Consider the following 13,775-nt stretch of genomic DNA (forward strand, 5'->3'; position numbering starts at 1 on the left):
GAACACATCAGTGAGCAGAAATGCGTGTGTTTATTTATGTGAGCGAGGGGGGTATGAGGCTCAATCCGGGCTATTTCTGGCTTCAACTATTTACCGAGCGATAAGATAGAGATCAAAATGAGCGAGTGTCCATCTTGACTCTATTAAGCCTGCGAACCTGCTGTGTATTAAAGAGCTGCATCACATGCAGGAAATAAGGGTTAACACATCAATCCAATTAACACCTGAAATTCCCCTAATGGTGGAGATAGGACTGTGATCGATGGAAATGCTGTGATGACATTAATTTGCATTGTAAGCTGGATAACGGCGAGCAGAACACAGCATGACTAATGTTTGGCCTCATTATCCCTCCAGTTTAAATTCACCTGCAGCCACATAATCTATTAATCTAAGTAGTGTCAAATTGGATGAGCATGCTCACATTTCTATCCTCCAAATAGGAAAAGGTATTTGAATATTCTGTAGGACATGTGCTGTTATCGTGGACTGATGATTTCAAGAGCATGGCACAGCATCTGTAGAAACTGGAGATGGATGATAATTATGCTAGCAGTCAGATTTGTCATTTAATTGGTTTATTTAATGTTTCTCTTTCTTTTTTGCCATTATTTACACTCGAATTAAGATTACAGCTGTAATCAGACACCCTTCCAGAGGACAGAAATTTCCCTAAATGTCTGAACAGCTGTTCAGTTTTGACATTAATTATCAATTAAAAAAAACAAAACAAAACATTTTTTTGGGTGTAATTGTTGATGATTTTTGAGCCAGAGACGCTCCCCTGGTCAACCAAAGACCCCAGAGCTCCTCCAGGCTATTCCATCGTGAGTACCTCAGTAATATTCTCACCACCGCCTGCCTTCACTCAGCCAGGGTTAAAGAGCAGAACCACCACCTACTACAGTACGTTGTGGTGCGAACCTGATCGTTAGTGGCGCTGCACTCATTACGACCTTATCATAAATAATTCATACAATAATTTAACACTGTATCCTGCTCCTCCCAGCCTTTACTAGACTGTCTTGTTTGTGTAGTAAACATGTGCCTGTGCTGGGCTGCCTCTCATATATCTGCCATGGAAAATATCCTCCATGTTGTCCTATCCCAGTCTTGCACACCATCTTCATCTGTTGGTATTCAATATTCTTATGAAACTCATACAGATCTTTCAAAGTAATTCTGCTTCTTTGTCCAGGACCTTATACAGAGGGATTTTCAGTGTGACCTTTATTTTGTGTCTCTCTCTGTTGATGTTCTCCACATAATGGCTTCACCGTGACACACGGGACCCATTTTTTCATTAAGACAGGCAACATCTGTCGCCTCCTCCTCCTCTTCCTCTTTATTTTTATCTGTGGTGTCATTATTTTGCCCCCCATTTAATTATGTTCAAGTTAAACACACACACACACACACACACACACACACACACACACACACACACACACAATGAGATCCAATCAAATGTCAAACCTTCAGTAATAAAGTCTTCATGGCATGTGGATTGATTCCAGCAGTGTTCTAAAAATAGCTGGATAGAAAGGAAAGCTTCTGCTATTTTTTGACTGCAGGTACTTTCTCCCCCCATTCTCTCATGCAGGCTTTCTCTCGAGTGAGCCCACTGTGTTTACTATTTATAGATTTTCCTGTTTTAGCTCAGCAGGGTGTTAGGGACCGTGTGTGTGTGTGTGTGTGTGTGTGTGTGTGTGTGTGTGTGTGTGTGTGTGTGTGTGCGTGTGTGTGTGTGTGTGTGTGCGTGTGTGCTGTCACTGGTGGAGGAGGCAGGAGCAGGGAAAGGGGACAGATAGGAGGGGAGAAGGGGGATGCCTTGTCTTTCTGCAGAAGCTCCCATGAAAAGAGCTGAAATAATTTATGTGCTGGGTTGACATTGAAAATTTTTTTAAATACCCGCAAGCACCTTTGCCCAATTTATGTCTTTGTTGTATTTCAGATGTATTTTAATGGGGTAGCAGTTGCCTTAAGGTTGGAAAAGCTGGCTTGTTTTCAGAAGGTCAGCACTTTGAATCCTCAGCCAGTGGCCAGTGCACCCTGAATGCCAGCTGGTGGTGGATGGATGTGGTGCACAGTGGTTTCACCAGAATGTACGCAGGTGTGTGAGGGTATGAATGAAAAGCTGGTGGAAGCTCAAAACTGTCCGCAGATGAAATGATTATTATTTCTTTCCAGTATGTTTGGGCTTTCTGTACACTGAGCTTTCTTTTTTTATTCCTTTTGTTCATTATTTCATTTCTTCCATCTCTCCATCAATCATTTCCCCTCTATCCCCCCCCCCCCCCCTTCCTTCCTGTCTTAGTGGCTCAGAGACTCAGCTGGCCTCCCTTGACACGAAAACAAGCCTGGTTGTCATGGCAACTTCCTGTAGTCCACATGAAGTGATGCACATTTATTTTTAGAGTCCTCCCATTCATGACAAGAAGCAACGGGTTAATGGTTGCACTTGACTTGCGGAATATTCCTGACTTTGTAATCCATGGCACAACACGGAGTGCAGGCCAGTGTTTGCTCCTTTAGCATCGACCATGAGGGGTTAATTTAAAGTGGAGAAAACAAAGAGAGAAAGCTTTGTGCTAATTTACAAAAGACTATGAGTGCTCCTGATTTTTCTCTGTATTATTTTTAATTGGATGACGATGAGGGACAGTTTACTGTGGATCACCTCTGTCTGCTTTTAATAAATGAACATCTCACACTTTCCAAGAACACACACAGTTTTTGTTGCAAATTGTGGAACCAAAGATGTTTGGTTGGCCCCCGTTGATTGCGGAAAAGTGGACCCTTGCTCGAGCTGGTAATTTACTTCTGTGAATCTTCTGTGGTATTTTTGCATCAGTCATAATTATAATTACTGGCTGGTGTTATTACAGCTGAAAGCTCCAACTCATTTGATGTTTATGTGCTACATTTTCTTCATTGGATAGAGTTTGTATTTGGAGGGACAAAAAAAAAAACAACGGATGAAGGCATAAAAAGAGAGGAACAAAAATGCTGGATGTAGGAATGCAGTACCTGTTTTTTAGTTATATTGCAGTACTTTAAGGTGATTTATACCATCAACAAACGATCACCCAGCTTTACTGGCAGCACAATGTCCTTGTTCAAAATGTCACCCTCCTGCATGTGCTCCCCTCTTTGAGTCTACCAAAAACGATACAGTACTTTTCAACTTCGTGCCAGTCCAGATGGCTGTTATTGATTTCTTGCAGCTTAGTGCTGCTGGTGTACAGTGCTACTGAAGCCCGCTGCCCAACTGAACAACTGCCTGTGCCAGCACACGGACACTGCTGGCCTTGTCTGAATGAGTCTTGTCCGTGTTCCAAGTTTACATCATTTGGTTTGTCAACCTCCATTCAACTTCCCACCTAATGGAGGATAAGCACAGCAAGTGAATCAGCTGGTTTCTTGGCTGTTTGACCCAATCAGCCAAGGCGCTGATGTCTGGTTTTATTTTGGTTCCTAGTGGCTGACATCCAGATTAATTTCTCAAGTGTTTCCTGTGCAGTTGGTTGCACCTGACTTCTGTTCATAGTATTTCTTTCTTCAGCATGATACTCATATATTCATGTTCCTCAAAGGATTGATCCACCACGAACTCAATACTCTGATCGAGGACCAAATACCTGCAACACTCATTGTCAGCCTCAGTTCTAGTTTGTGTGTAGTGGGGATTTTTGCAGACATATTCCTTATGCATAATTCCTTTTTTATCAGCTCAAAGAAGACCTGATGAAGATCTGCTTTTATCTCAACACAAACAAGATGAAGTTAGAGCTATCAGTGGGACATCTGCGGTTTTCCACAGAGGTCAGGTTCATAATGATATCATACCTTTGGTAAAAGGACTTATGCATGCAGAATTTTACTTTGCCATAATTATATTAAAAGGAAGGAACATTCAGACACTGTTCCAAGACAGGCGCAATGGATGCAACCAAAACTTGGATGAGTCATCTCAAACAAATTGAATGTCTAAACATTAAGGCAGAATGCAGAATTTTCTTGTTCCCTGAAATGTGAAAGCATTGACAGTGGAGATGTTCAGTTTTAAGACACCATAAAACATGGATGGCTATTTTCGCTAGGGCTGATAGCTTTTGCGCCAGAGAGTCATTAGTAGTAGTTGATGATCCTGCATAATCATAGTTATTAGACTGCTGCTACTGTGGGAATACCAATTTCACAGGGACACCAAAAGGACATTTTTAGACCAGCATTCAATTGTCTCATCGAGTTATGCTAATGTGATCTGGATGAGCATCAATGTGCTGCACATGTGCACCAGACCAGCACATACAGCACGAGCAGGGAAAATAGCAAAGAAGAAACACCACATATTGTTGACGTGCTGGCTCTGATTACAGTTATTCATCATTTATTCCAAACAAAATCATCTCCAGCAAAACTGTAAGAGGAACAGTTGAAGGTCTCATCGACTGAAATATTACGTTTTCCCAGTCTTGATCCCGAGTCCTTGTGTCCGTTGTTCACTTGTCTCTTGATATTTGTCAAACGAGCGAAAAATCAGTGTTGCAATATTTATAACATCTTTTCTCCTGCAAAAACAATTCAAACATTTGATGGCTGATCCTGAACTCGGGACCAAGGACAGTGTTTTTTCTGATGTTCCTTCACCATCCGTCCCACGATCCACTGTGTCCACAAAATCTCTTCTCCCATAAACTTACATTGTGACAGAAGGATCTGATAACTGGCTAAAAACAATGCTGAGCAAAGTAACTTGTTTTCATTTATTTAATCTTTATTTGAAAGGGACAGCACATATTCATGAACATCAGTATAAATAGGTCTGTAATTATGCTGTAGTTAGCAGAATTGCTCATTTACATCCACAGTCTCTTGGCAGATACACAGCAATTAAAGGACAAAGGGAGACAAAGTCATCAAAAATACAACAGGAAATGCAACAGCATACAATGAGTAGTTTCGGAATTTTCTCTATGAAGTCTGATAACATACGGAAGGACACGAACTGCACGATTAAACTGTTTATCCATATTTGTTAGCAGAGAGCTAACCAGAAATGTTTGCTATTGCCAGTGTAAATACCATCAGGTATTTTTATTTTACCACAAACACATAGAGCTTTTAAGGTACAATTTTTGGTTGAAACACATTCTTATGCATCTGAGTCAGTTGGTAAACAACATCTCAGGCTGGAAAATGTTCTTTTGATGGAGTCCAAGACGATCTCTTGGGATAAAGAGGAGTACTTAGAAACTTTGGGTTTATTTTTATGAATTGGCAGCTGAAAAAAGGCATCTGGAAATATCTCTTTGGCGACCTGTTTGTTACAAGCCTTAATGTATTTTGAGCAAATCACAAGAAGCATTTCTAAAATTAAGTGTTGGAGAAGGAATTAAACCAAATTAGTATATACCTCAGTATGTTTTTTGAAAGTCTTATTAGAAAAAAGTTAAATCCTCTGAGGGACAGAGAGAAAGGGGGAGGGAGAAAAAAGAGGGGTAAAAGGGGGGTAAACAGAATAAAAGACATAGATCTGTTGAGTCCAACTGAAACTAACAGTCTGTTGATGTATCAATTTCTTTTTTGCACTACTTGCCTTGAAAAATAGTGAGACATTTCTTTAGAAAGAGCAAATCTCATGTTGAAGAAAGCCATAACATGGCGTTTGATCAGTGAAGGTGCCAAACAGCAGCCTGCTACACAGCACACATGCATTAGCCTTCCTGATAATTTCACCTTTCAGTCTGTTTTACAAACATGAGCGCTTGTCTTGTTGCTCACCCTAACTTGCTGAGGGAGCGCTAAACATTGGTAGTGCTGACATCTGAATAAATGTTCCATGAAATTCCAACTTTTCCTGCTATCTCTACATGTTTTGAATTTCTATGATGCAGATTTGTTTGTCTTTATTACTGAGCCATGTCTCTTTGTGTGTGTGTGTTTGAGTTTGTGCCTTCAGAATATTTCTTCCGTTGTTTGCTCTTTTACCGCTGCACCTGAATCTCTGTGTGATGACAAAGCTTATCACCAATGGTTTCTCGCACACACACACACACACACACACACACACACACACACACACACACACACGCACACACACGCACATTGAGCTAAATGTTCAAATGTTTACACAACTTTAACTAACTGCCTTTAGAACATTAATGAGGGGCTTCTAATCAGTTATCCACTGAGAGTGTTTTGCCAGACCAGCAGGTGAAACTCACTGATAATTTTTACAGTTATTAGTTAGTCACATTATCTTATAATCTTTTGCTGCTTGAACATTTTTGCAGGTTTTGAACTGTCCTGTAATCCTGCTCTATTGTCATTGTCCTCACTAGGATGATATCCAGTACACGTTTAATAGATTGATAAAACCCAGCTTTTCTTGAAATAAACTTCGTTTTGGTTTTAGTTTCCAACAATGTCGTGCGATTTGTTTAATGCTAATGCTGAAGATGCTCATTTGGAAACTTTCATTCTCTCTAACTTGATATGATTCTCCATATTGGAGTCAAACAATTCAAAACATATTCAGAAATAGATTTGATATCGATAAAGACTATGTTTTTGGTAGGTTTCTGCCTTCCAACATGGCTGCAGTTACTGTAATCACTGGTCTCCTAGACCAAAAGAAAATACCTGCTTCCATTTCAGTTTAGGGGTTGTGTCTGAAACCAAATATGCAGCAATGGAAAAATTGATTTATGGATGTTGGTCAAATATGAGCGCAGCAGATTGCTCGTATTGAACTGTACATAAAAATGGCTGCCTCAACAATATTCCACGTATGTCAAAGGGTTTGACAAATATTACGTAATCTATTTGTGGGTTTTAAATCTATGAGCTTAAGTTTATGTCTTTCGCATGAGAAAAGTGTCCACAATTCTGCGTGACGATGTGATGCAGATGCAGATATTCACTTTTGAAAAACTGATTGTAACACTTTGTTGAGCGGTGTGCTTGTTGGTGTTTGGAAACATTGGGAACTGTGATGAAACTTGGTATTATTTTTTTTCTTTGAAAGTCAATGACCTGGAATTATCCATTACTTTCAGTTGAAGGGAAATGCAGAATTGACTGAGCAGTACGCTGACGGTTTTATAAGCAGCAGTCCTGCAGCTGTACTCCTCTGAGCCTCCTCCACAGAGAGGATATTCCCATCGGTGTTCTGTTTGTAGCTCAGCGTCACTAAATTCTCATCACATTTGTAGTCGTGACCCCTGGGCTTGTCCCCGCTATGACGTTTTGTCATATCCGTTACCACCCTGCTCGCTCCATAAAGTTAAGGCGCCATCTGTCAGCTTTGCACTCGGAGCACGCCCGAGTGGCAGGTGCTCTGGAAGCAGCCCACCACCTCGTGCATGCAGATTGAAGAGCCTCTATACATGCATGTCACTTGTACTGTGCATTTTACATAAATGCTGGTGCACAAAGCCCTGCTCTCTTGTTTTGAGATAAGCATCTTCAGCTTCCTCAGTGGAAAAATGGCCGGCGTCATAAAGTAAGTGTTGACACTGTCACTGGTGGCGTGATTGCTGTTTAAATCACAAACTGTCTAATTAAACTGCAGGCTCTTAAGTGCGCACTCCCGCGAATCAGCAGCCGATCTGAGCCAAATGAAGGAGAAATGTGTCAACAAAGAAAACTCAAAACAGTGATAGCATAGCATCAGTATACCAGGAAGTGCTGCTTTTGCTAGCACTATCAATACCAAAAAGTGCAATTCATGCTAAAGCTGTATGATCGTGTCAATCTAATAACAGGTTTTGCTATTTGAATTAAAGGATGGCAACCTTGTGACTGACATGTCGCTACCCCTCCACAGCGACTATGTCCACTTTTTGGTCTAGGACATGGGCGTGATCCTGTAGTGATAACAATATGGTTTAGGAGCCTCCCCCAGTGTCAGTCCCAGCAGTACGGATTTCAATTCAGTGATTAATATATAATAACAGAATTCCAAAGCCTTTTATATTAGGTTTCGTGTCTGCTCATTATAAAGTAACACAAAAACTCTTTATGCTTTCTAAAAAAATCTGCTGACAGAAAAGAAAAACGTGAAAATGATGAATGTGTCTCTTTTTTTTCCCCCTCAGATTAACGGTGAGGAGGAGCAGAGACGTTTCAAGGAGGGTGAAGCGCGTTACCTCCAGAATAAAGCCAAGAGAGTTGCAGCAAGGGAGCGTCAGCAGTGACCCCGCTGCCACCGCTCGCCACTACGGAACGCCTGCTCCAACAGTATAACAACACAACACAACACAGTATAAAGGGAATAAAAGCCCACTGTCCTGCTCTTCTCCTCTAAACGTAAACCTGTGATTATTTTCTTCTGTGCTGTAGGTGTTCACATATATCTGTATACATGTATGAAAGGAAGATAATTTATTTTATTGATGTGTGGTGTCTGTTCATGATCAGAGAACAATGACAAGCTGACAGAAGCAGGAGAAGTCTTTGGTTTTAACACCATTTTAATTATGAAGATTTGACATGATCAGTGTGACTGCAGAGCAATAGACTGAATGCAAAGAGAATGATGAATAAGTGAATGAATAATAATGAATAAAAGATCCAAAGCGTGAGTCTGGGGCTCTCGCCTCATGTCCTTGCTCGTTTGATGATGATGATGATGATGATGATGATGATGATGATGATGATGTCATTGTCTTGGGCATGCCTTGGCAGAGAGGGCACACGCTATCCATCTTTTCAGCACTGTCGTTTACAGAGGAATCAGGGGAGCTCGGGGGACTTTGACTCAACTCACATCCCTCCCACGCCTGCACCCTCACCCCCCCATCCTCCCATCCCTCCTCCTCCTCCTCCACCTCCCCCTCCTCCTCTGTCACACTGACTCTTTGCTCTGCCTTACTGCACGCTCGCTTTCCTTTCTCCTGCTCAATCGTCATGTCCACATTGGTCTTTGTGTCCTTTGTCCTTTTCACTCCCTTTGTGTCCAGATGTGGGGTGTTGATAGGAGCCTGAACCAGCTCTGTAACATGTATTTAAATGCATCTTTCTCTTTGCAAATGTCGTGCACAAAGAAAGAGCAGAATTACGGAATTGAGGGCAGCGGCAGCCAGTTGGGACTGTTCAGGACTGAAAACGATGATGATTGACCTCTCATAAAAACAGTTTTCCTGTGTGTGTTTTCGAGAACGCTCTTAGACCTGAATCAGATTTTTCAAGAGGAGCGCAACAGATGGCAAGAACTAATTTGAGATCAAAACCACGCTGAAATTAAAAGAGTCGATCTGGGTGAGAGTGCGCTGTGAAGAACAGACAGCTGCACAGGTCGAATCCTCAGCTAACTGCCTCTTGTTTGGACCTTTGTTCCTCCTACTGTTTCCTTTACACAGACGGAAACTGATTTGTCATTTCATCTTGAAGGTTATTTTTCCCCCTCCTCCTCCTCCTCAGTCCCTCCAGCCCAGCATTTGTGCTTTTCATCCCCCCCCCCCCCCCCCCCCCCCGAAAATAAAGTTAGGTTCAATCTGCACCGGGGGAATACATCTATTTTTAACCCCGGTGAATTTGAGGCATCTTGTGGGAAAAGGAGTACGAAGGGAGAGAGAACACAATACATGGAGCCGGTACACATAACAGATGATGTCACATGACCACTCGGATATATAATCTTAGTCAAGATCATCTACATAATCTACAACATCAGCACAGATATGCAATGTTCTATAAAGGGTAAAAAAAAAAAAGGAAAAAAGTCTCACTTCCCAATGATGCATAGAGATGCAATATGGTAACCATGGTTACATATATGGCAGAACGGTCTTGAAATGGAAGACGTGACATCATGAGGAATAGATGCTTGTCCCTCTGGTTAAGGCATGAAAATGTTGAAATCAACTTTAAATGACATCACAAATGAAAGTAATTTTTATGCCCTTCACGTGTGAGATGCATTTAATAGAGCGAAGATAACAGCATCAGAGGAAGTCCATCCAGGAAAATAATGAAATGATGGCAAAAACATTTCCATTTGTGTCTGCACATCACAATTAAGGGACTTGGAGCCTTGTCACTGATGTTTCCCTGCGTGCAGGAACTGACAAGGCTACCTAAGAGATGAGCGATCCCCACGTGCAGATGAAAAACCATTAAGGGCTCGGAAGGAGGGGTGAAAAAATGAAGCCAGGCAGCCATGAGAAGGCTGCGCTTTCGTTGTGAGGGTGACCCGCTTCACATTTTCTCCTCATTGTGCACCTATCTCTGGAACACCTTCATCGTCGGTCCTTTTTTGACTGCAGGAGCTTTACTTCCACACGAGGAAGCCTGAACCACATTATACTTCAAGGTCACCTGTGAAAATAAGCCTGTCAATATTTGAATGAGACCGCGCTTGTTGGCACGGGTTGTAGATGCAAGTTTCGCACACAGAATGGTCAAACAACATGTTTTATTTTGTTGTTGTTGTTTTATAAGTTTTTTTTTTGTTTGTTTTTTTGAAAAGCTGTTGCAGTTTGTGCTTCCTGGAACACCTTCACAGTGCAGAGATGTGAGTCCTACATTCAGCCCTCCTCTGTTATCTGGGCTTGGAGCCAACAGGGCTTTCCTTGCAGAGGAGTAGGTGATGGTCCGTACTGTGTCTCGCCTGGAAACTCCCTTCTTTTTTTCCAGCCACAGGGGACCTTGCTGGGAGCACTGCTAAACTGGGCGACTTCTGACTGTAAAGCACACAAAGTCCTCCACACGGAAGTGTGGTAATCCTGCAAGGACGTGAAAAAGTAGACACCATATTGTACGAGAGCACATCAGTGGGACCTTCAAACAGTGTTAAGTATTAAAGAGCTGGTGTGTGTGTGTGTGTGTGTGTGTGTGTGTGTGTGTGTGTGTGTGTGTGTGTGTGTGTGTGTGTGTGTCAGAGAGAGAGAGAGTGTATGTGATATGTGATTTTGGAGCTGACAGTGAGAGTGGGGGCAGCCCGGTGCCCGAGGAGCCAGTGGGCGGGAATGCCTTCTGTTACTTTTTACTTCCAGGTCACCTAGCATCACACAGAAGAGGCGAGAGAGGGACAGTCAGCTTCTTCTAACAAACATGAACTCTTGTGCCCTGTCCACTTCTAATGAACACGTGCTGGTACATAAATTAAACATCCAGAACAGGCTACGGCAGTCCTCGGCTATGCACCATCATACCCCAAATCTCAAGCCTCATCCAAAATTGACCTGATTCAAACGACACTTCATCTCCGTGGACAGATATCTCCATCTGACTTTAGAATCTATGGGAGTGAGATGAGATTTTTAGAACAGAGACACGTTGGTTTCCATTTGTAATCTAAGTCACGCAAACCAAACCCGTTGTGCAGATTTTTAGTCCACCAAGTTAGGATTGTTGGGTTTTTTGTTGTTGTTTTTTTTGACAGCTGTAGTCCATTTGCTCTGGTCTGAAACTGTTGATGAGACGGCCGACTTGACGTGTTTCCCTCCTGGATCGCTTTGCTTTCACGTGTGCAAAATTCAAAACACACCTGAACATATCATCAAACTCCACCTGAGAGCTGCTGCCTGGACTGAGACCGGCTCTGTTAGAGACCGGCTCTGTTTGAGACCGGCTCTGCTAGAAACCGGCTCTGTTAGAGACCGGCTCTGTTAGAGACCGACTCTGTTTGAGACTGGCTCTGTTAGAGACCGGCTCTGTTAGAAACCGGCTCTGTTAGAGACCGGCTCTGTTTGAGACCGGCTCTGTTTGAGACCAGCTCTTCCAAGTCGAAAACACCCTGAAATGCTCTTGTGAAGAGTAAAAGCAGCAAAATGCAACATCTTTTTATAGCTTTTTTTCTTTTGTTTTGAGTTCATCTTCATCCAAACACAATGTGTGAAACAATCCAGTTGTGGATGTTGTCTCTCAACTTCAGTGACATTCCTGTTGTCATAATAGGACCATAAAGAGTGAACAGCAAACGCCAGAGGATGTCTTGGCCTGGATATCTAAATGTACAATCAAATCAAACATTTCAACCGTAACCATAATGTTTAATTGATTTACTGAAATCTACAAATTCCCCTGTTCAAGGAGCCTTGATGATCTGTGATTGAATATCTCATGTTTACGTAGAAAAGGGGGAACTACTGCACATGTACACAAAAGTAACTAGGAGCGTTTTTTCCTTTCCCCTCACAGCTTGATCTTCGGTTCCTCCACTCTTTTCTGCATCAAAGGAGTCTCTGCTTGTGGAATACCTTTGAAAGTTTAAGCTCTCCAAAGGAGAACGAGGGAAGCCTGTGTAAGCGTGCAAAACAGGGCCCTGAGAAGACCCCACAACAGCAGCACACTGGGTTCTAAACATTGTATCACAGTATTAGAATACGCGTAAGTTACGTTTTTAAAAGCCCAATCTGTGAGCAATCTCAACGGTGACATGAATCATGACAGAAACTCTCACAACCTGGGTCACGTCGACACGGATACCGGAGGACAAAGTGACATTTTTAGTCGGGGGTATTTCAAACCAATCTCTTCTTTATCTCAGAGGGAGAAACAGTCCCGTGCCCATCAAAAAAACTGAAGAAGAGGAAGTCAGTTCAGTCGAGATGTGTTAGGGATGATATAATGGAGGAAACATTTATGTCCCACTTTGGGGTGGCAGACCTCCGCAGCTGACAGGAAGTCACGTGACCTCCCTGCTGGAGATTTCTCTTCTTCATGCTCTTATTTTAGTCAACAGAATTTGTATTTTGCTATTGTGTAAATGACCTGAACCCGACCCGACCGTCACCATAGCCCCCCGGAGAGATCACGCGACTTCCTTTCGGTTTTGGAGGCAGAGGCCAAGACGTCTGCCCCCACGGTCTGCAGATAGATCCTCTTACTTTGGTTTCATTCTGTTAGGTATTTGTCTGAAGTGTTAACGCTGGAATGACAATTGCTGTATTCAAAAAAAAAGAAGATACATAACAGTCTGAGTTACGACCCACAGAGTAAAAGATGATATCTTTTATTTTTAAAGTTCTATCAATATTCCTAAAAGTTCTGAAACTCTCTGTAAAGCTTCAAGGGTTCAACTGGAATGGTGTTTTTCTCTGCAGGCTGGCTGTTTAGTGCCCCTCTCACAGAGGTCCCTGGCCAAATGTTGCAAGCCCTGCAAATGTGCAGCAGTTATTTAGACAGAGAGGGCTGCTTCTCCAGCAGTCCAGTTACGTGATGTCGGGATGATCCCAGGGGAGCGCTGGAGTTCAGACTGGTATTGACTGGCTCACCTCTGGGGGAATGTTCTCCCCCGCTTCACTCTCTGTTCTTGTAAGGCATTTTTAGCCGAACCTGCAGGGCTGAGCTCTGCTGCAGCTCCCAGGTGTGGTAGTGTGGAGTCATGAATGGGAGGCCGGGGATGCTCATCAGACCATCCAACAAATAAATAGAAATAATAAGAAGCAGGCACCGGGGACTTTTCTTGTGTGTCTGTGTGTTGTGTAGGGCCTATTAGTTTTCTCACTGGGTACAATGTCAGCCCTGAGGGAGGGAAGCGGCTCTAACACAATCACCCAGGAGTCTTACATAACAAAGGGCCCATTTAAAGGAGCATGAATAACGTGCTTTAATGTCATGGTAGGGAGGTTCGGTTCAGCAGCAGCACCGTCTTATGTAGGGATCATTGACATTGATCCAACGTGTGAATCCAGACTTTGCTCTTTTCTTCCTCTGGTTTCATCATTTAAATGAGACCTTTCACGCCCGCTCACTGGCAGCAATAAAACGACCTATTTTTTTTTATTTATAATTATTATTTTTTTATTCAAAGCAAATGTACA

The 13,775-nt window shown here is 42.5% G+C and overlaps 1 protein-coding gene across 5 annotated transcripts in view; it reads left to right on the forward strand.

Annotated features, from left to right (window-relative positions):
• Positions 1–8,591, forward strand: part of acot7 (acyl-CoA thioesterase 7) — a 46,504-nt gene extending 37,913 nt beyond the window's left edge. For all 5 annotated transcript variants that reach the window (XM_086214388.1, XM_086214387.1, XM_086214389.1 and 2 more), the window contains one exon: positions 8,106–8,591. In XM_086214388.1, coding sequence (XP_086070514.1) covers positions 8,106–8,204 — 99 coding nt within the window. In that variant the 3' untranslated portion in view covers positions 8,205–8,591. The remainder of the gene's footprint in view (positions 1–8,105) is intronic.
• Positions 8,592–13,775: the final 5,184 nt, after the last annotated feature.

Source organism: Aulostomus chinensis, chromosome 9 (assembly GCF_037954235.1).
Source record: "Aulostomus chinensis isolate RoL2024-O1b breed Wild chromosome 9, RoL_Achi_v1.0, whole genome shotgun sequence".
NCBI classification, from domain to species: domain Eukaryota; kingdom Metazoa; phylum Chordata; class Actinopteri; order Syngnathiformes; family Aulostomidae; genus Aulostomus; species Aulostomus chinensis.